This window comes from Felis catus, chromosome B3 (assembly GCF_018350175.1).
Source record: "Felis catus isolate Fca126 chromosome B3, F.catus_Fca126_mat1.0, whole genome shotgun sequence".
NCBI classification, from domain to species: domain Eukaryota; kingdom Metazoa; phylum Chordata; class Mammalia; order Carnivora; family Felidae; genus Felis; species Felis catus.
In genome coordinates, this window is record NC_058373.1 from 53684844 (window position 1) to 53710550 (window position 25707).

At 36.5% G+C, this 25707-nt stretch overlaps 1 protein-coding gene across 7 annotated transcripts in view; it reads left to right on the plus strand.

Annotated features, from left to right (window-relative positions):
• GABPB1 (GA binding protein transcription factor subunit beta 1) overlaps positions 1–20665 on the plus strand; it is a 70258-nt gene extending 49593 nt beyond the window's left edge. For 4 of the 7 annotated variants that reach the window (XM_003987146.6, XM_045059330.1, XM_006932529.5 and 1 more), the window contains 3 exons: positions 8132–8317; positions 11383–11498; positions 19163–20665. In XM_003987146.6, coding sequence (XP_003987195.1) covers positions 8132–8317; positions 11383–11498; positions 19163–19315 — 455 coding nt within the window. In that variant the 3' untranslated portion in view covers positions 19316–20665. Of the gene's footprint in view, positions 1–8131; positions 8318–11382; positions 11518–19162 lie in introns of all 7 variants that reach the window. The other 3 variants (XM_023255372.1, XM_023255374.1, XM_023255375.2) reach the window with 2 other exon arrangements.
• Positions 20666–25707: the final 5042 nt, after the last annotated feature.

A 25707-nucleotide genomic window follows, 5' to 3' on the forward strand; every position in this document is an offset into this window, starting at 1 on the left:
TAGTCATACCAACTTCTCTAACTTCTACTTTTGAAAATGTTATATATGGTCTAGTCTGAGAGATTAGGAATTTCAGTTGACTTTTATTGCATGTGGCATACAATCTTCTGAGCGCAGTAGTTTTTCATTTTAATGCTACATCATAGTGGAATCTTTCTGAAGATATTTTAAGAGCTTGAATTAAGTTAAAGTTCAGGTGAGTACATTGCCACCAGTGTAAATAACTCAGCCGAGGTGTGAAATCAGATAAAGAAATATCTTCTCACCACTTAATTTCTACATGCTCAGGCTTATTATTTCTTGACTGTTCAATTTCTTTTAACATCAATTGTCAGACTCATCTCGATTTTAGGAAATGTTTATGTGTACTTTTTTTCAAGGACATCCTAGTTAGGATCTGGGAAATAAAGTAGTGCTTGCATTTTATATATGATGAAACTGAGATTCATGAGATTAAATAATTTTGCCCTAAATAGCATGGTCATTAAGTGGTAAAAAAGTTCTGTGCTCAGGGTCTGATTGATTCCCAAGTTGTATGTATGTCTGTGACAACTATAATATACTGCATTTTTTTGGTGATCAGTGGACTTGTCTCTTCTAGAATGTTTATAATTTGGCTTGTGATAGGAATAACTATTTCTGTGATTATCATTTTCTCTTATATCAAACAAAAGCATCACCATTCTTGCTTTTACTCCTGAGGTGTGTCTGTTGAAGCAGAGGAGTGTTTTGCTCCTCTGTCCTTCTTTAATGGATGGAGATTTAGGGATTTATGTAGATAAGAACTCCATTCCAGTTCATTCCATTTTGGAAATTATTCCAAAATGAAGATACAAAAAAGTGAAAAGGTTTTCTTTTGGAGGTTGCAGCTGCCTTTTGCCCCATGAAGAAAACCACCGCCATGTAGTATGCTGTATTTATTAATAAGCAGAGGCAGCTATATTATCCTGTCTTTCTACCAAAGCTTACAGGCCACTCTTATAGGTATTTTCTATTAAAAAAAATCAAAACTTCAGGCAACTCACATCCTCACTCCCTCTTTCTCTCTGCTTTAAAACAAAACAAAAATGTACAAACAATAAAAATTCATGGAGGGATAGATCATGTTTTGTGATGGACACTGAAAACTGTTCTTGTGCTTAAATTTCCACTTGTTGTTTATAAACAGCCATTCATTTTTAATGAGAAAATATTTATTCATGCATTGAACAGGTTTTTGTTGAACATCTCTTTTGACCGCATTACTCTGCTTGGTGCTAGAGAGAAAATGGTAAATGATCAGATACAATCCCAACCCTTATGGAACATGTAGTCTTTTGGTAGAACAAGATATTAAACAGATAAAATAACTGTCATTAGTGGTACATACAAAGAATGCAGGATTTTAACCTAGTCTGGTGGGTCAGAGAATCTTCCTAGAAGGAGATATTTAAACTAAAGATTAAGTAGGAATTAGTAAGCAAACATTGGGGGAAGAGTATTTGAGGAAAAGGACACATGTAAAGCTTTTGAGGCAGGAAAGAGCTTGAAAGGGGACTTCAGAGGCCAGTGTGGCTAAGCCCTGCAAATGGGAGAGTAACTCCTGGTGGTTGAAAGTAAGATTGTAAAGGACTTTTGGGACGCATAGATGGCTCAATTGGTTAAGCATCTGACTCTTGATTTCGGCCTAGGTCATGGTCTCACTGTTTGTGGGTTCGAGCCCTGCGTCAGGCTCTGTGGTGACAACATGGAGCCTGCTTGGGATTCTTTTTCTCCTTCTCTCTCTGCCCCTTCCCCCTCTCCATGCTGCATGCTCTCTTTCTCTCTTTTTCTCTAAGAATGGATCAATAAACTTAAAAAAAATAAATAAAGGACCTTTAAAGTGATTATTACTTTGGCAGACTCTGAAAGGAAGTTCAGTTAGGAGTCTAATGCAGTCAGCTGGGGAAGAGATAATGGTAGCATGGGTTAGGATTTGGCAAAGAGATAAGAAGCAAATAGATTTGAGAATTATTTGGGATGTAGAATTGGAAGTTTTGATTGGTTGGATGTAGGCCTTACAGCTGTAGTGTAGTTTGTCTGGTCCTTTTAAAATAAACTCTTTCATGAAACACTAATTTCTGGCTGTAGCCTGAGGTCCTATATTGATTTTGCTTTGCTTAGTCTTATTCTTTTTTGCAGCCCAACTACATAATCTCTTGATTAAATAGACATCTATGACCACCCTTCTTTTTTTCTTTAGAGCAACTTCTGTTCATTTCTATTAAGATGTTTTTCTAGAGGTATAATGCACCTGGTGGCTCTTTTCTTCCTTTCTCCTAAGAGTGAAATTTGAATCAGGTCCCCTTTGCACATTGTTTTTTTGCTGTTCCTACACTAGATCTGTAAAAGTGAATTAATTGGCTTTAAGGGATAAGTTACTGGACTTTATAAGATTGTTTTGGTTTTGCTTTTTTGTTTTTAATTTCAGGTTCAGTTGTAAGCACAATACCTTTGAAATGTTTTTAGTGAGCATAGTTTCTAGTGTTGAAATATTTATATGTAGAATTTTCAATCCCTAGAACATCTTACAAATGGGTTTTTCTCTGTCTTATTAGGCTTTTATGGTGTTATAATTAAGAAGTTTTGTTGAACAAGAGATCTCAGATATTTTCAAAGATGCTGCAGGTTATCTAGGCTCTCTTTGTATATAACAATCTGACTTTTGATTTAGACCAGTAAATATTACACTAATTTTTTTTATCCTTTAGAGGTGTTTTGACATTTAGAGGTGTGTGTATGTATGTATTTATTTTTTTTAGATTTATTTGTTTTTGGGAGAGTGTAAGTGGAGGAGGGGCAGAGGTGGGGGGTGGGGAGACAGAGGATCTGAAGTGGGTTCTGCACTGACAGCAGAGAGCCGGATGTGGGGCTTAAAGTCACAAACCGTGAGATCATGACTTGAGCCAAGGTCAGATGCTCAACCAACTGAGCCACCCAGGTGCCCCTGTATGTATTTTAATTAACAGTCTTAAAGTTTTAGGGTTTCTCTTTTATTCTTACATGTTTCAACATTTCACTATTGTGTTGTTCATAGGGTTTCTGAGGGACACTTTGTCTTCTTACGTAATTGGTTTTCTTATAATTTTTTCTTAAATTCCTTACTATAGTACAACTTAAAAAAGAAAACTTTTCAGATGAAAGGGAGGAACTCTATTATTTTAATGACAGTCATTGCGAATAGTGCAAAGATGAAAGTTCTTGAATTGTGCCTTGATTGTGTGTGATCTCAGAAATTTCTTAGAGATGATTATGCTTTAAAGCATTTACTACTTGTAGTTAGCATTCAACCAGAGTGAACATTTCTTTTTCATATGGATATATATTTTTTTTAAAAATCAAAGCAATAGTTAATGTGTTTGAAAACCTTAGTAGTTGTTCTTTTGAATATATTACTATGGCCTACATTTCATTTTATAATTCTCTTCCTGAAATTTTCTTAAGTGCTTGGTGATAAAGCCTAATTATAGTTTAAGAGAAACAAAAATGAGAGAACTCAAAACATAAAGGTTTTTTGTGTTTTCAGTATTATCTTCTGCAGTTTGTATCGTGACCCTTGATTACCAAGTAACAGAGTAACAGGGTGGCAGCCAAGTCTGTCACCCTGCCATGAGTACATCTTTGAAAACTGGGGTCTCAATAACTTACCTTGCCTTTTCTAAAAAAGGAGCTCATTGATAACCCATGATGTTCTACTGGGAGTTGGTAGCAACTTAGCATGTTTTAGAGCAACTCTGCATCTGAATGGTAGGTAACACGACTTCAGGAGAGAATGGTTTTATTTAATTACTCTTTTTATAAAGTGTTGCCTCAAATAATATATGAAAAAACCCTGTATCGTTAAGGAATAGTTTTTATGTGATTTCTCTTTTCAGAATTAGTTATGTTAGAACAGTTTTTAGGTTGACAGTTTTCAAACCCATAGAAAAATTGGCGGATAAACTTTGTATCTTTCACCTGTACTCACCAACTGTTAAAATCTTGCCACACCTGCATGTGTACACACACACACACACATACACACTTTTATTTTACCACATTATCTGAAAGTAGGCTGCAGATACCATGACACTTCACCTTTAAATACTTCATCATATATCTCCCAAGAACAAGGATAGCCTGCTACATATTCATAGCTCCATTATATTTCCTAAAAACATCAACATTAATTTAGTAACATTATCTGACATGTGGTCCACATTCAAGTTTTCTCAATTGTTGCCAAAATGTCCTTTGTAAGTGTTTGTTTATTTTCCTTCAGGATCCAAAGTTCACATATTGTATTTGGTTGTTGTGTCTCTTTAGTCTCCCCAAACCTAGGACAGTCCTGCTGCCTCCCTTTTCTGTCTTTTTTTTTTTTTTTTTTAATGTTTATTTTTGAGAGAGAGAGACAGAGACAGAACGCTAGTGGGAGAGGGGCAGAGAGATAAGGAGACACAGAATGTGAAGTAGGTTCCAGGCTTTGAGCTGTCAGCACAGAGCTCGATTTGGGGCTCGAAATTATTAACCACAAGTTCATGACCTGAACAACCACGTGAGCCAGCCAGGTGCCCCTCCATTTTCTTTTTGACATTGAAATCCTTGTAGAGTCTATGCCCATTGTCTGGAAGATCATTCACATTCCGGATTCATTTGTTTCTTAATAAGTAGATGCAGGTCAGACATTTCCAGGAAGAACACAAGTGATATTTTGTAATCTCCCATTGCATCATGTCAGGAGGTACATGTCAGGCCATCCTGATAATGACCACTTGGTGAGAGTGGTTACTGCCAGGTCCTTATAGGCACATTTTCCTCTTACTAATCTTCGGTGTGATACTTTGAGAACATATGAATATCTTGTTTCTCAGAACATTTCAGTGGTTTTAACATCCGTTAGTGATCCTTGCTTGAGTCAATTATTACATTGGAGGTTACAATGATAATTTTTCTTATTTTGTTAATTAGATGTCATTCTTCTATCAAGATATTTCTTCTTTCTCCCTTTCCTCCTTTTTCATGAAGGAGAAATGGATTTTTAAAGATTCATTGTGTTGTAATCCATTAGTGTCATTTTTCCTTTTGATGCTTCTTTATTGAAATGTAATATGCATACAGAAAAGTGCATATATCATAAGTTTACAGTTTATTGAATTATCTCAAAGTGATTACTCCTGTGTAATCACTGTTTAGTTCAAAAATGGGAAGTACACAGTATATATTTTTTGTTTTTTAAATAATATATTTTATTTAACCCAAAATATCCAAAATATTTCTATAAGAAATCAATAAAAATTATTAGTAAGATATATTACTTTCTTTTTTTCATACTGTCTTTGAGATTCAGTGTGAATTTCGTACTAACAGTAGCGTCTCACTTCAGACCGCCACATTTCAGTTGCTTGATAGCCACATAATGTGAATCATTACTCTTTTTGCATAGTATAGCCTTAGCCTTAGGTTTGTCAGAGCTTTTTGAGCAACTCTTAGAATCTATAAAGACTGATCCAGGGGCGCCTGGGTGGCTCAGTCAGTTAAGCGTCTGACTTCAGCTCAGGTCATGATCTCACAGTTTGTGGGTTCGAGCCCCGTGTCAGGTGCTGTGCTGACAGGTCAGAGCCTGGAGCCTGCTTCTGATTCTGTGTCTCCCTCTCTCTGCCCCTCCCCCACTTGTGCTCCTGTTTCTCTCTCTCTCTCAAAAATAAATCACATTTAAAAAAAAAAGTAAAAAAAAAAGACTGATCCAAACTGTGTTATTGAGTTTTAAAACAGTATTACCTATTTTTTTTATTATTGAGGTAATACTGGGATATAACTTTATAAATGTTGCAAGTGTACAACATTATAGTTCAACATCTGTAAACACCACAGAGTGATCACTGCCAAAAGGCTAGTTACCACCCATCACTATAAAACTGACCCCCTTTACCTAACATTTTGCTGTGCCCCAATCTATTTCCCCTCTGGGGATCATCAGTCTTAAAGTAGTATTGTATATTTTGATGAACTTAAAATACCATGTAGGAGAAGGGAGGGGAAAATTCTTTCTACCCCTTAGGGTCTTCCAGCTGGTGTAGTAAGAATTAAATTTATATGAGCACGATTAAAAGGAGAAAAAAACCCAAAGTTTTATTACATGCCCACAGTGGCTCCGTAAGGAAATCGAGACCTAAAAGAGTGAGCACGGCAGGCAGTTTTCCCTCTCTCACACCACCTTTCCCTCGTTGTGGCAGTAGGATGGTGCTGCACACCCCACAGACCTGGGGATGTGGCCTGCTGGCCTGGCTGGTGCACCCTACACACCGGTCCAGTGCAGTAATCCGGAAGACCACACAGCACAAGATCCAAAGCAGGGGAGGAGTGTGGGCTTGGCCGCTCAGACTTCAAAGCCAGAACCCTGGGTTCTACTCCAGGTTCATGGTGGATTGTACCAATTATTGTGGCCACAGGTAGGGACTTGTAAGGTCAGTGTGGGACTCAACATGTCTAACATGCTCCAGTGGTAAAGGAAATTTTCAACTTTTAATGTATGTAGTGCCTCTTCCTAGACTGTCAAGGAAGCTATACTTTAACATTTGCTGATGTCAAAATGACTGAGAAAAATCTCAAATCATGGGCTCTATTTCTGCCTCAATCACACATTGTACATCTGCTTCATTAAAAAACAATAACCAAAAAGGAGCATTCCAAGCATAAAGGAAAAAAACACAATCCCCTTGGATCCCATAAGATTAAAGTCACAGAGCCTTGCATGTATGAAAAACATAAGATAAAGTCTGTAGCTTTATGGAGTATCCTTCCTTATGATAAATATATATAACCCTTCATCAAATATTCCTTTCCTGGAAAATTCTCTTCTTAACATTGTGTACCAGGCAGTTGTCCTAATTTGGGCTCTGCTCTTTTCTCATTTAACTTTAATTTTTATTTTTTTCATGTTTCAAGTTTTAATTTAAATTCTAGTTACCAGATAGTGTAATGCTGGTTTCAGGAGTGGAATTTAGTGATTCATCACTTACATACAACACCCAATGCTCATCATAAGTGCCCTTCTTATTACCCATCCCCCCAGCTAGCCCATCCCCCACCCACCTCTCTCCGGCAACCCTCAGTTTGATCCCTCATGTTAGGAGTCTCTTATGGTTTGCCTCCCTCTCTTTTTTTTTGTTTTTTCCTTCCCCTATGTTCATTTGTTGTTTCTTAAATTCCACAGTATATATTTTGTATCTGATTTATATCACTGAGCATGGTTTTTGTCACATTTATCCATGTTTTGCACTTAGTCATTTTAATTGCTGTGTAGTATTCCAGTGCATGAATCTACCACAGTCTTTTTATCCATTCTGCTTTTGATGGATATCTGGTTGGTTTCAAGTTTTTGACTGTTGTGAGTAAAGTTGCTATGAATGTTCCTGTGTATGTTGTTTGGGATCAGTAGTTGGGCATAGGATTACTTGTGGGAAAGGATTTGGACAGCATTAATTTGTGATTTCTTTACCCAAGCAAGGCCAGGGGTGCTGCTTTCAGATGTCAGAATCCTCTCTGAGCCTCTAATAAGAACATTGTGTTGGATTTTATTTATATAAATGTTAACATATTGTATTATTTACTGTCATGCAGTACTAGATCTGTAGGCCATTGCTACCAAGGCAACCCTTGCTCACACAATCCAGAAAGGGAATAATGCTTATTCTGTTTACTTGAAAAATACAAATTTCCATGTTTCTTTGAATATGGAAATGCATATCATCTCATACGTAAACGTAAATAGAATACAACCACATACAAAATTCTCTTTTGGATTGTAGAATTTTATTAAGCAAGCGTAACCTTTATTATATCTGTGACCTCAGAGGGTTTTATAAATTTTGTGCCTCATATAACTAAATGAAGAGATATTACTTATTTAAATATACGTATGCATAGTCAGAACTCATTTAGTTATAAATTGTGGGGCTTGTAGTCTGTTGTTAATATAGGTATGCACAGCACCACTGGAGACTGCCTTTAAGAAAAACCATGTAACAGTGTTTCTGTGTAAGAGAACAGGGAAAGCCAAGTAGCAAAGAAAAATAAACTTCTATCTGTACTTTTGTATATGCTCACTGATCTTTACATATATATTTTGTTCCAGTAGTGGCTACGGAGGAGGTAGTTACCGCAGAATCTGTGGATGGTGCAATTCAGCAAGTAGTTAGCTCGGGGGGCCAGCAAGTCATCACAATAGTTACCGATGGCATCCAGCTTGGAAACTTGCACTCCATCCCGACCAGTGGGATAGGTCAGCCCATCATTGTGACCATGCCAGATGGACAGCAAGGTTGGTAGTAGGCATTTGCCTAAAGTTTGAGTTTATACTCAAGGCTCGGGAAATTGTGATATGTTTTTCAAAGCATTTATTTTTGCCTTAAAATATATTTTTGCAACCTTTTGCAGTAGGCTTGATTGGCTAATTTTATCTGCTTTTTAGGCTACTATTTAAATTAGCTTGCTTTCTCTGAGTATACGAGGTGGAAAGAGGAACTGGCTCCAAAGTATTCCCGTTGGAAAAAGAGCTTAAATAAATAGTTCAGAATATGCTTTGGACAATAATTTCTTATGCCATTTATTGCAATTCACATATCATACCATGTAAGAAAAGGCTCCTTACAAAGAAGTTGGACTTAGGACTTGTAGTAGGAATGTGGTGGCCACTTTTAGCATCTCTGTTTGTAATTTCCCATTTTTTTCCCCTTGGAAACCTCTGAGAGTAGTAAGATTCAACAAAAGCCCCGACTACATTTTCAGGGACGCTGAAAGGCTGAGAAAACCACAAAATTCCATATTTTAAATGCTGCCAAAAACATCTAAGACCATTAGAGCCATGGAAACTCACAGAGGTGCATCAAGAAAAGAAAAGGGATTGAGCTCAGGCATTAGCATAAATATACACTCCCAGCAAGACAGGGCTCAGTCTGTGTAGGAGGTGCCATAAGCAGGGCTGAGGCAGAGGAGTGCATGAATGCTGAAGGAAGCAGAAAGAGAAGGTTCAGAAAATTCCTATCTGAGCAAGCATTGCCATGTACCCAGCATCCCCTCCCCAATACATACAAAAACATGTGTGCACACGCATAACCTTTTAGACAATGATTAGGATTGCACAGACTGTGCTCATTCATGGTCAGTGAAGGAATTAGGGAAGGGAAAGGCTGGAGCTAGAAGTTCTCCTAAACCAGCTTTGGTTTAGAGTGACAGAGGAGGTATAGCACTGTAGAGCCACCACGTCTCAGGAAAAAAGTTTGTCACTGTAGCAGAAGAAGAGGAAACCATTGACTTGTGAAGCCTGCAGAGATCTTTCCAATTCTGCAGAAATCTGCTGATGGCTCATCCAAGATACTTTCACAAAGCTTCACAGAACTAATTCTAGTTATATAGAAATAAGAAAACTTTCACAGTATTTGCTTGTATCGAGCAGATATAATGTTTCTAAAACCTGACATTATAGAGACTAATCTCATCCCATGAACAAATGGAAGAAATGTCATGTTTTGGGATAGGAAGATTCACTGTCATAAAGCTCTCCATTCTTCCTGAGTTAATTTATAAATGTAGGGTGATATGAAAAAAAAAAAAAAAAAAAGGACTATTTTAGTTTGCTATGGCTGCCATACCAAATTACCACAGACTGAGCGACTCAGCAGAAGTTTCTTCTCACAACGCTGGAGGTTTGAAGTCCAAGATCAAGGTTTGGCAAATTTGGTTTCTTCTGAGGCCTTTCTCCTTGGCTTGCAGATGGCCGCCTTCTCACTGTGTCCTCATGTGGTCAGCCCTCCTTCTGTGTGTTGTCTGTACCTTAATCTCTGCTTCTTAAAAGGACACCAGTCCTATTGGATTAAGGCCTACCCACATGACCTCATTTTACCTGATTTACCTCTTTGAAGGCCCAGTCTCCAAATAGTCACATGGTGAGGTACTGGGGTTTAGGACTTAAGCATTTGAATTTTGAGGAGGACACAATTCATCCCATAACAGAGACTAACAGGTTTTTTTCCTGGAACTGGCCAGATAGATTCTGAAGTTTATATTAATGGGAGGAGGAGGGAAGAAGAGTAAGAAAACTTTGGGAAAGAAGAGCAATGAGAAGAGCTTACTAAATATTAAAATAAATTTTTAAAGCCCCCATAATTGAAAAATGTGTAACTGACATATGAATATATACAGACTATGCAGACAGTCCAATGAAGCAGATACAAGGCTCTCAATTCTTCTTGAGTTACTTTATAAGTGTAATGTGATATGAGTTAAAAGAAATAAAACACTTAAATCTCAATATCTCGGGGCGCCTGGGTGGCGCAGTTGGTTAGGCGTCCGACTTCAGCCAGGTCACGATCTCGCGGTCCGTGAGTTCGAGCCCCGCGTCGGGCTCTGGGCTGATGGCTCAGAGCCTGGAGCCTGTTTCCCATTCTGTGTCTCCCTCTCTCTCTGCTCCTCCCCCGTTCATGCTTTGTCTCTCTCTGTCTCAAGAATAAATAAACGTTAAAAAAAATTTTAAATCTCAATATCTCTAATGTTTTAAATTACAGTGTACTAAATAAATATTTTACTTTTTTTCATTTCTGTTTGCATTTGTAAATGACAGAATTTTTAATATTTTGAAAAAAAACTTCAAAGGCTCTAAAACAATTGTGATTTCCCCCATTGATTATTAAAATTGCGTGGTTTCAGCTCACAGTCATTTCTATGGTCCCACACTGCTTGCTATGCAAAGCAAGGACAGCTTCTCTCTCTCTCTCTGTGTATTTACATATGTATAAAAAAATACTAAAAATTAGGGACAAAGTCCAACAACCCAAAAGAAAAACAGGCAAAGTTTATAAACAGACAATGTTCATAATGATGTGTCCACACATTGGAATATTATGCAGCTAAATAAAAGAAAGCTCTGTGTATACTGACGAAAGATACCCTAGATACATGGCATGAAAAAAGCAAAGGCAGAGCAATGTATCTATTATATGTGCATTTGAATGTACGGTACCTTTTGTATAAGAAAGAAAAATGAGAATGTATATTCATGTTTTTGTATAAATTAACACAACAATAATAAATCAATAAAAGTGATTATCTGTTATGCTTATTAAACATTTTTTTGATTTTCAGCCATACAATGAATATGTTATCTGTAAAATTAAAAAAAATAAGTAGGTGTGTTAAACAACAAGTTCATTAAAAATGCACCACAAAGACAGATATGGACATCCTCATAGAAAGCAAATCAGTGCTTTGAAAATAGTATTTTGGAACATATTTATTTTAGAGGAGTTATGTCAACAATGTCACAGATAGTTTTATTTCTACTAAACCTATCTAAAAATGAATTAATGTATACATTTTTTTTCATTTCAGTGTTAACAGTACCAGCAACCGACATTGCTGAAGAAACTGTTATAAGCGAAGAACCACCAGCTAAGAGACAATGTATCGAAATAATTGAAAACCGGGTGGAATCTGCAGAAATAGAAGTAAGGAGTCTTTTACCCGGTGTGTTTTGCTGCAGTCATCCAAAATAAACTCAATTTGCTTTTCTTTATTTTTAATTTCCTTTTGGTCTTTTATATTTATTACTGACAGTGTTGTCTTGATACAGAATGAAAGTACATAGTATTATTTTGTCTAGTTATTTGCTAATACATATAGCAAGCTCTCAATAAATAAATATTGAATGAATGAATGAATGAGTGAAGAATTTGTTTATAACAAAGTCTGTCATCGTGATAACATTGGAATGTCTTTGGTTCTTGCACTTCATCCTTTATTTTCTATTATATTTACATACATCATTCTCACAAGTCACTAAAGGAAATGTCACTGTGTATTGATGAAAAACATTCTTTTCTTTCAAAAGTGAAATTCAAAGACCTATTTGGGCTGGAAGATCCTTTTTAAGAAGGTTGATGTTTGTTGACTAGGTTATTTTTAAAAAGCCATAAGTAACTGCTTATTTCACTGTTAAGTTCTTTAAAAAGGAATTTAAATTTAAGCTAGCTTTTGAAAGGATTCAGTCTTTTTCCTTCTAGTTTGGAAGTACAACCAAAAACCATAGATGCCTCCCAGGTTTTTTTCTTGCATGACTGTAAATAAAACTGTGTCCCTTGAATTTGATATTAACACATATAAAGTGTAAGTAAAGTTATTCTGGAATAACTTTGAAAGATCAACTGCAGTGTAAAGAACATTGGACTTGAAATTAAATGCGTTAGATTTGAATTACACCTCTTGCCCCTATTAGCTTGGAGGCACATTATCTTACTTTTCTGAGTTTCAGTCTTATTTTCGCTCATATGAGAGTTTTGGGTAATGGTATCTGTTTTTTGGACATTTTATCAGAGATGAAGAAGTCAGCATACTCATTATACTTGTATTTGTAATATCTGGTATATGTAAGTAGTAAGTGTTGCCGAATATCTTAAATATTGTTGGTGAATAGGAATTCTGAAGGTTCTTATCCATAGAAAAGATTATTTTATTTTGAAGGGGGCACTCAGGATTTTATTTATTTTTAATATTACTGTTTTAAAAATGTTTATTATTTAAAAAAATTTTTTAATATTTATTTTTTGAGAGAGAGAGGGAGAGTGTGAGCAGGGGAGAGGCAGAGACAGGGAGGGAGAGAGAGAGAGAGAGGAACAGAATCTGAAGCAGGCTCCAGGCTCTGAGCTGTCAGCACAGAGCCCAACGTGGGGCTTGAACTCACAGGCTGTGAGATCATGACCTGAGCCAAAGTTGGACGCTCAACTGACTGAGCCACCCATGTGCCCCAAAAATGTCTTTTTTATTTTGAGAGACTGAGAGAGAGAGAATGAGTTGGGAAGAGGCAGAAAGAGAGGGAGAGAGAGAATCCCAAGCAGGCTCTGAGCTGTCAGAGGAGAGTCTGATGCTGGGCTCAATTTCACAAACTGTGAGATCATGACCTGAGTTGAAATCAAGAGTTGGACGCTCAACTGACTAAGCCACCCAGGCGTCCCTCAGGATTTTATTTTATTACTGTTTTTTAAAAGTAGTCTCCATATTCAATGTGGGGCTTGAACTCACAACCCTGAGATCAGAGGTCACATACTGTACCAACTGAGCCAGCCAGGTGCCCTGAAAAGAGGATTTTTTAAAAAGTCACTAAAAGGCAACATGATTCTGACTGAGGACAACTAGAATATTTCTTTGCTCCAGTGCATCTAAGTGTAATGCTGATACATCTTTAACCACAGTCACAAAGGACATATTACTGAGTTAAAAAGAATCTGATTCATACTTTAACCAGAATGTTTTGTAACAGTATGACTTTAATTATTGAGGGTAAATTGCTTTGTTTCTTCAAAATTTAAAATGATATTCAGTACGTGGACATTCTTACAAAGTTTATTCCATTGAACAGTATTAGTATACTTATTTTGTAATCTTTTAAATATGTTTTTTTGGATGTTGACTATCATTTCTGGCACATAAGGTTAAAAAGTTTTGTCATGTACTTTGCTTTAACTAATAAAACATTTTTTAAATTCTTTGAATTTTATTGAACATAAACTTACTGAATTCAACAAATTATGTGTTTAAAACAGTGAATGTGCAGCCTGTGCCTTTATTCACCTAATAACCAATGAGAGTTGCTGTTTTCTTGAAGGTTCAGCCTGATTCCCCTCTTGCGGTCTTTCAGAGACCAGGGAGAATAATTTCAAATAACAGGAAAGTATGAATTGAGGTATAGAAATGAACTGGAACCAAGGAGATAGAACTTCAGGGAGATGGAGTTTTAGCTTGGTATAAAGAAGTGGGTTTTTGTTGTTGTTGTTTGTTGTGTTTTGTTTTTAGTAATTAGAGCTGTCTGGTAATGGAAACCTCATTCTCCATCACCAGAAATGTTAATGCCAACATTGCATGATCTCTCTAGAGCTATTACAGAGAGACCTTGAAGTATGTGGTCAGTATAGGTGGTAGAGGTGGGCTGAGGATATAGAATGAAGAGTGGCCTCCATTGTTTTCATCAAACCAGGCACTCATTTCCTTATAATACCTGGAGTTGTTCTTTTGAACTTATTTTCTTAAATGACCAATGGAGTTGTCTTGGGGGCAGACTTTTATACTCTAAGTGACAGCTTAGCCTTTAACCGGAAAAGTTTTTCACAAGCAGTGGTTCTCATCTGGGACGTTTTTGACCCCAGAGGACACTTGGCAATGTCTGGAGACATTTAGGGTTGTCACAACTAGGTCGGCCACTGACATATAGGGGGTAGAGGCAGGACATGTTGCTAAACATCCTACAATGCACAGGACAGCCTCCATAGTAAAGAATCATCTGGTTCAAAATTATCCATGCTGAGATTGAGGAACTCTGCTCTACAGCAATTAAAAATTATGGGCACCTGGGTGGCTCAGCTGGTTAAGCATCTGACTTGGGCTCAGGTCATGATTTCATGGTTTGTGAGTTTGAGCCCGGTTTCGGGCTCCCTGCTGTCAGCATGGAGCCTGCTTTGGATTCTCTCTCTGCCCTCTCCTGTTCTTGCGTGCATACTCTCTTTCTCTCAAAATAAATAAACATTTAAAAAAATTAACTCATTATACAGAATCTAACATATTTGGGGTTTCTCTGTATGTTTGTGTCCACAACTACCAGAGTGACTGTTTATAAGTCAAGTGCTAAGAATTTACAATTTCCCAACTAACATTGGAGAGGTTTATTAATAATCTCTACAAAATTAGCTTAAATTGTAGAAAATGTATTGTAAATGGTGAAGCTTTTATATTTGCATTATAGCAATAAAGGAAATGAAATAGGTTTGTTTTTTGAAAGGGAGGTCTGAATAAGACACCAAATTGCAATAATGTATATCATATCACCCCCTCCATACTACTGCATTAAAGGTATTTTTGGGGAGAGGTGTGATATTTGTGAATTTCTTCCATAAATAAACATTAGGCTATTCTGAATTGAAATTAAAACTATTATTTTGTAATGTGGGAGGGAGGAAATATAATTAGTGCATTAGGAATAACAGATTCTTCTATTATTTAGTTGTGTGAATTCAGGAAATACCTTTACCTTTTCATTGCTATGGAGGTTAGAGATGAATATGTTTATTAGCAAGTTTTTTTTTTTTTTTAATGAAATATTTGTGTCTTGTAACCAGTGATAGACTGGGATCCTTAGTGTTCTTTTAAACACAGTGTTTTATTTGATGCAGTTTTTTCAGTCTCTTTTCCTTTTATTGATATTCTTTTGATCCACCACAGTTTAAGATTTCCTGCAGTCTCTCTTTTTGGTAAGTTTTTTCTCTAGGGCTGGGGTAGGCAAAGTTTTTTTTTTTCTGTGAAGGGCCTGATAGTGAATATTTTTGGCTTTATGGGCTTTATAGTCTGTGCTTCACCACTTATCTTTGCCATCGTAGTGGGAAAGCAGCCATGGACACTTTGGAAATGAATAGAAATTTCAGTAAAACTTTGTTTATAAAAACAGGCTCATATGTGGCTCATGGCACTTGGAAAATTGATGTTTATACACAAGGAAACAGGCAGCTCACACACCCTGCCCAGTTTCTTTCTTTTTAAGCAAATATTTAATGGTTAAGAATATGGGTATATTTTATCATTTTCTGATTGTGTTATCTTGATCAAGTTGTTTAACCTTATAAGGCTTGATTTCCCCATCAGTAACAAGGCAGAAAATAACAGCACCTACGTTATCAGATGGTTACAAAGTATAAATGAGAATACATGTAAAAGACTAGGACGATGATGGGCATGTGATAAATGCTCAGTAAATGTTAGCTGCTATTAAAATTATCTTCTAAAATATATATAGAAGTAGAAGATAAATGAGTAGAATGATTTTTTTTTGCTCTATAATAGCTAAGGTAAAATAAATTTGAATATTAGAAAATTAAAAATAATAAAATGGTTATGAGATCATTGCTACCAGCTGAAGCAGAATTCAAGAATTTTGTTTGAAAATAAAAAAGCAAACTCAAGTCTTTGCCCTATTAGTCCATTGCCTGGGTTTGGAGTTGTAGTGTAAGAGAAATATCTTCTCTATTGCAACCAAACTGTGACTATTATCCGAATTTAGTTTTTTGGAATTCTTCCATATTATACTGTTAAAGGAAAAATACTTGAGTATTACATATTAATAGACTAAGGTATATTTATTTACACATGTCAAAGTCCTTTTTATTGTGCTTTTATTGCAAAAGTTCAAAGCCATAGCCTTGGCATTTCTATTTATTTAAATTTTTTTTTGTAATGTTTATTTTTGACAGAGAGAGACAGAGCATGAGCGGGGGGGGGGGGGGGGGGGGTTGCAGAGAGAGAGGGAGACACAGCATTCAAAGCAGGCTCCAGGCTCTGAGCTGTCAGCACAGAGCCCGACATGAGGCTTGAACTCACAGACCGCGAAATCATGACCTGAGCTGAAGCCGGACACTCAACCGACTGAGCCACCCAGGCACCTGGCATTTCTATTTATTTTTAAAGAGTTTTTTTATTTTTGAGATTGTGAGAGAGAGGGAGAGAGAGAGAGAGAGAGAGAGAGGTGGAGTGTGAGCAAGGGAGGGGCAGAGAGAGAGGGAGACACAGAATCTGAAGCAGACTCCGGGCTCTGAGCTGTCAGCACAGAGCCTGATGCAGGGCTCAAACTCAAACCGCGAAATTATGGCCTGAGCTGAAGTCAGACGCTCAACTGACTGAGCCACCCAGGTGCCCCTTGGCATTTCTATTTAAATATAAATCTCAAATGTCAGTGTGATGCATTGTTCATGTGTAAAACAACCAAATTACTGTTTACATTAAGGAAGTGTCTTGCATATAATATATGTTCAGTAAACATTTAACAAATAAATTTGGAAACAAAGGATCTCTGAGTAAAATAAGAAGTGATATTTTCCACTTTTTAGAGATTTTTATTTGCTTTGAAAAGTGAGATGGCAAAAAGTTTTCCTAAATACCTACACTCCTGAGAACTAAAAAATGGAAACACTTAAAAAAAACTTTAATAATGTTAACTGCTTTCAGTCTTGAGGATTAAGTGTAGTGCAATGACCTTTACCTTTCAGACTTTACAGATATAGTTAAGAAATGCAGTGTAAATGAATCTTTTATTTGGCCTAGTAGAAGGGAGCTATCTTTTCATTTATATTAAGATACATTTTACTAATTGAATAAAAACAAACTGTATTTACTGTTAGACTACCTCACTTAATTTGCTTTCATCTTCTGAAGTAATTGTGAATCCCTTGCTGTTTCTAAATGTTAATGAATAGCTAGTATTAGAAGATACCTTAGAGTTAGAGAATCTGTCCCAATATTTCCTACCAAATTCAAAACTTTGGTTACCAAAGGATTTTATTTCTTAACACATGTCAAAAAATTTTTAAAAATTTTAATGTTTATTTATTTTTGAGAGAGACAGAGCATGAGCAGGGGAGGGGCAAAGAGAGAGACACACACAGAATCCAAAGTAGGCTTCAGGCTCTGAGCTGTCAGCACAGAGCCCGATGTGGGGTTCAAACTCACAAGCTGGGAGATCATGACCTGAGCTGAAGTCAGACACTTAACCGACTGAGCCACCCAGGTACCCTAACACATGTAAAATTTTAAAACACTTATGCACGGCCATGAGTGCTCCTGCCAGTGGTGGGGGTCTAGTCCCTGGAGAAGCAGCACCCCTCTCCCACCTTTTTCATTGGCGTGCTCAAAGTTCTTCATAGTTCACTGCTAAGGTAGTGGTGTTGATTTCTTGCCCGAGGCTTGACTCTTGGGTGTCCTTTCTGACTTGTTCCTACTCTGCCATTTTGCCTGGAGGAAGGGTAAGAAAAGGGTAAGAAAAAGGTAGCAGGGAAGGGCATGGGCATTTGTCAAATGGAGATGGAAGGGTGCATGTGTTTCTTGTACGTTTTGTGTAAATGGAAGCCTACTTGCATAATCTATCATTACTACATTTGGTGGACCCAGGGGAAAAAATACACGTTGGACTTCATTCCCAGTATGAGGAAGGGAATGGGATCAAAGGAAGGAGTATTAAATATGCTCCTCCTTGGAGACCATGAAGGGGAGGGAATCTTTTGGTGTTCACAATGGACAGGAGTCAAAGAGGCAGTGGAAGAGACCCTCATACTGCCCTCTCCCCCAGTAGGTTGCTGACCCTCACCTCCGGTTCCCTCTGGTCAAGTGTCTTGTCCAGTATGAACCTGGCGTTTCTTAGATTAATAATAGTCCTACCCTCAGTCTTCATCCCACTGAGAGGTCCTAGCCTCTGTGATGAGGTTGTGTATGGGCCTGTGCAGGTTGAGCTTTTGTCCATGCGCATACTAGAGGCCTGAGAAAGGAGTCTTTGAAATGCTTTCCCTTAGGCAACTGAATAGGGGCAGAGTGAGGAGGAGAAAGAGTATCATTTTCATTGGGCTAGATTTGTGTTTAGCATTTAGAATTGAATGCATATATTTTATATTTGGACAATTTAATGAATCACCATAGAGAAGTTAGTATTTTATTGGTTTGTAAAAATGGTATAATTTAGGAAAAACTACTCTAGACCAGCACCCCTTCATTTTAGAGATGAGGAGTCTTGCTTATTACCATAGAGGAAGATAGTTTCAAAAGCAGTAACATTAGAATCTTGTAAACTCAACTGTGTTACGAGGGAAAAGCTATGTCCTCTCTGAATACCATTTTGCTCCTCTGTAAAATGGGCATAATCTTTATCCTAGAGGCTTGTTATTGGAAATCGCCTTGTTTGGTCACATAATAGGTGCTCAGTAAATATTAACTGTTATAGTTTATTGTACCTTTACATAAAAACATCACAGAGGTGTGAAGAGGTGTATTTCTGTCTTAAAGTCTTCATTAGTTTTTGTAGTATATATAAAAGTACAGGTACACGGTCTGGGTTCATTATGTTAATCTTATTTTTAATCAGAGTAATTTCTTGAGGTCAGAAACTAATCTGTATCAGCATGGAGCACAGAATTAGGGGCTTTAATTACTAATGAATTGACTGAAAAGGCAAGATGCCTAGGAAATGTCAATAGGTGGTGACTACATGTAGCTACTACAGATTTTTCTATTTGAAGGATGCATGCTTGTATATGTTCCTAATGTATTTGTGCAAAAATTGAAAAAAACAAACACCTTTTTTTTTAATTAGGAGAGAGAAGCTCTTCAGAAACAGCTGGATGAAGCAAATCGGGAAGCACAAAAATATCGACAGCAGCTTCTAAAGAAAGAACAGGAAGCAGAGGCCTACAGACAAAAATTAGAAGCTATGACTCGCCTTCAGACTAATAAAGAAGCTGTTTAATTGAAATGAACATGTAGTTTGGATTTACTTTTGGTTAAGAAAGAACCCAGTCTTGAACTGTACACAAAAGGTGCAGTCGCAGGAAGCGAGGAGAACAGAAGAGACTACGGATTGATGACTGGACTTAAGCCATGAGCTTTGAATTCTTGTAACATAAAACTTTAGAAGTTGTGAAATGTATTTAAAACTGAATTCTGTAAATAGTTTTTGTTTTTTTACAGTTCCAAATGAGTTATAAAGATTGTTGAAGAGATCCAAAAACACAATAAGCCACTGTTTTTGTGAATTCTTTTTGATTTTAGTATGAACCTTAATTTCTCAGAAACAGAACAGTTTTAAGGGTGATCATTGTTGATTAGACCAAATGTTATGTAATGATTATGTGGTGGACTGATGCTGGAGTTACTCCTGTAGGTATAAACTTCTATATGAAGAGAAGATTTCTCCCAGGAAATCTTTGTACAGCTTTAAGTTGTCTCAGATTCTCTGAAAACATTTTTTAGAAAGCAAATTTTTATATTTGTTCAATTTCAGCTATACCCAAGTAGATTTACATGTATATGAAGCAAATATTTTTTAAACTTTCTGTTTGTACATATTCTGCATGTTTTATAATTTCAAAATGCATCACTTGCATAAGTATTTTTCCCATAAAGATGATGAAAGTTACTAGGAGAAAAAAAATCCTTTTATTTAGTAGGTCATTGAGAGTGAGTAAGCTAGCAGCTGGTTTTATTGGAATGACAATGTTCTTAGAAGGAGCAGCTTACAAGAAAACTTGAATTTGCAAACTGCAAAATCTATGCTTTTTTGAAAATTTCATAGTGGGGACGTGAAACTGTATTCTGTGCCTTCCATCATGATTTCCACATGAAAGCACTTTAAGGCACTGGATTTTAAGATAATGTTTTTGGGATACTCAAAGCATATGGGTTTCTGAAATATTTCATGGACTCATTTCTCCCCAGGAAATTATTCTTATGGAAAAAAAATTGCTTTTGTATGTAGAACAAGAACTTTTTGTACTAGTGATGCTATAGATATGTCTAACATAACTTTTACTTTTCCCTGTGAAAGCCGTATGTCTGTGCTGTGACTTGCTCTCATCACAATATTGTTGAATTCCACAGTGTATGGACATTAAACTCTGACATACTGTTCATTCTTTTTTTGTAAAACATAACTTCAAGCTCTTTTTTTCTTGCTTTATTTTTTAATGTTTTATTGCTTTATGAAAATGTTTAACCCTAATACCCTCCTAGATTACCTATCTGTATAAAGAAGCAATTACCCTTAAAACTGTACTCTGGCCTACTTTTCTATTTTACAATTAAATATCTTTTCCACATATGTTCAGTGTAGACTGATATTTTAACCCCACATTAAAAATTTTGTTCTGTATCTTATAGCTATATTCCACCAGAATGAAAATATTATATATTCTTCACACTGTGTCTTATAAATCTTGGAGGTAATTTCTTGGGAATTTGTTAGTTCTCTCACTGGAGTTATTATAGTTATTAAGGTAATAAAAGGATCTGTGAACTATCGGCCTGATAGTTGCTGTTTGGAAACTTAGAAAGGTTTGAGAACTCCAAATAGAAGAGAAAAAACCTTTTCAGTTTTCCACTAAATTTAACATATATTTTAAATGATCTACACCTATAGATTTAACAAATGCTCGGCCATATTTTCAATAGCATGAAGCTACTTTTTCTCTTTTTTTTTTATATCACTTTAATGCATTTATGGCTTTGTTAAGCAGGGTGCCTTTGACATATGCAATATTGGAGTGGAGAAGGACCACTATGTACACCCCAGGGTGCAAACCACTGTAGACTTTGCTTCCAGACCAGATTGGCCCCAAAGAGCCTTGAGACAGTGTTGGAAATAAACTCCTGAAAGCTCATTTAATATGTTTTTTGACTTCTAGTCTCCTGTTGTGCTAGAGACTTGACCTGGGACAAGAAGGAATTTTGATTTATAATAACATTTGACATAGATGGGAGAAAACAATTGGTACTTAAAAGGAGTAAGTCTATGATAGTATCAGGTTAATACTCAGATGTCTTTGGGAGAAGCTCACTTTTTTCAGAGTGTTCCATTGACCTTGTATAATTCCGCAGTCATCTATATCTGATTCAGTGTGCTGTGAAATCAATAGTTAGACAAGAATGTATAACAAATTAAAAAAAAAATTTTTTTTTTAGCTTGTTTTCAGTTGGGCTGAAAAAGCTTTGCATTCTCATTCTGTGTTTTGAGCAGAGGATTAAAGGAACTGACAGAATAAAATAATATAAAAGTTTTCAGAAATCCATACTTAATGTGTTTCCACTACCTAACGATGGATTTGCAGTTAAAGGTCATTTGGTTACCATATCAATGTGTGAACAAACACCTTTTAGAGCAGCCTTACTCCAGGGTTCTGTGAGAGAATCAAGCCCTAGTGCCCTAAGTATTGGGCCTAATGAATTAATATCTTTTAATAAATTAGTTTCTTCCTTGTGCATCTAGAATAGTACTGGCTATGTACTATCTAGACACTGAGCTCATTTGATGTCTTAATTGCTTCATTACTTGGTTCAGATTTAATACTTCCCTGTGTCCAGTCACTGGAATTTGAGGATTACAAATCTAAGTTGGGTCTGTGATGCTTTAAGAAAGCATCCTCTGGCAAGTAGTATCTGCGGGGACTGTGCTTCTCAACTAACTTTCATTTATTGTTACCTATTTTATTTATATCCTAATCGCTTCTGTAAGGGCTTGTGATGTCATTTGTTTTAATTTGCTTTAGGAAAAATTTTCTTACGTCAATCTTTCATGCCACGAATGGCAGAGTAGTACTCCGTTCTTTTACTTTGACGCTGGATTGCTCTATTTCTTTGTGGTGCTGGAGGGCTGGGAGTTGGGGAGTTTTCTCCTGTGACATTCAAAAGAACAAAGTGAAATGGAAGAGGGAATAAATGTGAAATCCCATGCCATTTTTGTTTATGACCAAAAGATATGTGTATAAGTATTTTTATCCAAAGCATATTGCTAATGAAAATCTATGCCAGCATATTTTTCTTCAACATGATTGTGATGTTATTTATTGAACATTAGAAGAAACCATTGCCTATAACAGGAATTGGTGAGTTGATAGACCTATTCATGGATGCTTTGTGCTAATATGACTGATTATTTTTTTCTGTTTTACTCTATACATAGCTTCTTCCTGATAAAATCTATAGTTTTCTTTGTGCTTTAATACCTGAAAGACCTTGAGGACTAACTCAAAATATACCAAGAAGAAAAACCTTTTCAGATAAAATCACAAAACAATTGAAGGAACCTTTGTGGATGAGCTCCATATGGAACCCATATGGGTGGGTTCCCAAGGCATTAGCACTCAGGCTTATATAGCAAATAGAAAAAAAACCTTTTCTATTCACCTAGCTTCTATTGAGTAAATAACTCCTCCAGCATGTCAGATCAACTTAGGAATGAACTAACAGATTTGTTATTTCATTAAGTAATATTTACTGTACTTGGACTTCATTATAGATAGCTAGTTTGTTGTAGTTGTGAGTGATGTTTGCTATTTGCTTTCTCTGTGTTAGGTGAGAACATCTCAGTGCACATGGATTCAGTTTGACGTAAGCTCCCTGAATTCATTCTTAGATTACTCTGTGGAACCCATGATGGAAAATGCAGTATTATCACTGGAAATATGCTTCTGGTTCCAAATCAAAATTGTGATATCAATACTTTTGTGACTTGTTAAAACTATTTTCCAAGTGTAGAGATATACAGATAAGTGGTCTTAATAGTTTTTGATCATTTTGATACCCTGAGCACCTTCAGAAATATTTCAGTTTAAGAATAATCAAATATTGAATGAATATAGTTTGGGTATAAATTATTGAGGACTCTTCACTTTTAGATAAAGGCTATAACTTCCAAAAAACTACAATTTGCTTCCTGGAAAAATTTTGATGTCTCTGCGATTCTGTCCATTATGCTTTATTAATTGTTTATGTAGTTTTTTCATTTGAATAGCTTAGATCTCATGTGCACAGTTGATATGTAATATGTTTTCTAGATTACTTAAATATGTTTGATCTTTTTCTGTAAGAAAATTATTTTCTTGGGGCGCCTGGGTGGCGCAGTCGGTTAAGCGTCCGACTTCAGCCAGGTCATGATCTCGCGGTCCGTGAGTTCGAGCCCCGTGTCAGGCTCTGGGCTGATGGCTCAGAGCCTGGAGCCTGTTTCCGATTCTGTGTCTCCCTCTCTCTCTGCCCCTCCCCCGTTCATGCTCTGTCTCTCTCTGTCCCCAAAATAAATAAACGTTGAAAAAAAAAATAAAAAAAAAAAAGAAAATTATTTTTTATATATTTTTTGTGTGTCAGGTAAAAGTAAAGCATTTATTTTTGTATTACCATTTTTTCATAATTACTCCTGATTTGCCATTAAGAAAGCTTAGGGGCGCCTGGATGGCTCAGTTGGTTAAGCATCTGACTCTCGCTTTTGGCTCAGGTCATGATCTCGCAGTTTGTGAGATGGAGCCCCAAGTCGGGCTCTGTGCTGACCATGTGGATCCTGCTTGAGATCTCTCTCTCTCTCTCTCTCTCTCTCTGCCTCTCCCCTGCTCGTGTATGTGCTCTCTCTCTCAAAAGAAATAAACATTTTTTAAAAAGCTCATACTTAGTGAACCTAGTCTCTTTTTTAAAAAAATTGTTGGTTTGCCAAAGTACTGACTACTTACAAACATTTCTGCTCAGTATCAGAGACTTTTGACATCAAACCCCGAAGCATGTTGTTAAGTGTGCTTACTATCTTTGTTAGGTATAATTCAATACTCATTAGTTCTGTTGTTGGTTTAATGAAAACTAAAAAACATGTAGAAGGGCACAAAACAACAATATAGCAAACATTCATGTACCTACTACCCAAGTTTAATAAATCTTAAGTTTATCTTGTTTGTTTCAAATCTTTTTAGAGACAGAATGTTCTAGATGTAGTTGAAGTCAGTTTGTTTCCCTTCCTCATCCCATTCTCCACCCCCACCAAAAGGCAGCCACTTCCTTGAGGTTGAGATGTTTCAGTCTACCCACATTTTCTTGCTTTTACTACACACTGGATTTTGTAAATACATGGTAGAGTTTTGTGTGGTTTTTAAACTTTAGTAAAGCTGTCATTCTATACATATGTCCTTCTGCATTTTGATTTTTTCAATTCATCAGAATTTTATTTCATTTTATTTTTTAAAGTTTAATTTTGAGAGAGACATAGTATGAGCAGGGGAGGGGCAGCGAGAAAGGGAGAGAAAGAATCCCAAGCAGGCTCCACCCTGTCAGTACAGAGCCCAACTCGGGGCTCGAACTCACAAAACCATGACATCATGACCTGAGCCAAAACCAAGAGCCAGACGCTTAACTGACTGAGCCACCCAGGTGCTACAATTCATCAGAATTTTAGACATTTATTCATATTGATACTTGAATACTTTTTCATTTTGACTATTATATAAAATTAAGTAAAAACACACCATGATTGATTTATTTTTTGTTCTATGTATAGATATGTCACTTCCAACTTTTTGCCATTACAAATAGTACTCTGTGAACTATGTGCTTACATGTGCTAAGTTTCCCCAGAAGGTGGAATTGTTAGTCTAGGGTGGTCAATTTTACCAATATTGTCAAATTCCTTTCTAAGGTGGCTGTGAATAGTGAAAAGTGATGAGAATTCTCATTTTCCCACATCTCACCAACACATGACACTGTCACACTTTAATATTTTTACCAACCCTCATTGGTATAAAATTGTTCTCAATATTTGCAGTTTCCTATTATGAGTGAGGCTGAACATTTTCATCCTGTTCTTTCTTGTTCATTAGTGTTTATTCTTCTGTGAATTGCCAGGTCATGGCTGAATTTTTAATTGGGTAGTTTTTCAAATTGCTTTGTTGTAGCTTAATATTTTTCTGGAAACTGATCTTTTGTTGGTTGTATGAGTTGCAAATATCTTCTCCCAGTGTCTGATTTTTTTTTTAAGTTTATTTATCTTGAGAGAGAGAGAGCAAAGCATACATGTGCAAGAAGGTGAGAAGTAGAGAGAGAAAGACAGAGAGAATCCCAAGCAGACTCCACGTTGTTAGTGCAGAGCCTGAGGCAGGATTGGAACCATGAGATCATGACCTGAGCCCAAATCAAGAGTGGATGCTTAAACGACTGTGCCCCCCAGATGTCCCCAGTGTCCAATTGTTTAAAAAAATTTGCTTATATTGTCTCAATTAGTACATATTTACTATATGCGATTCTCAATGCCACCAGGCTGAGGGAGATTCCCAAGTTTCATATGAGTCTAACACTCAAGTGTATAATTAAAGGTGGGATGAAATTTTAATTTAT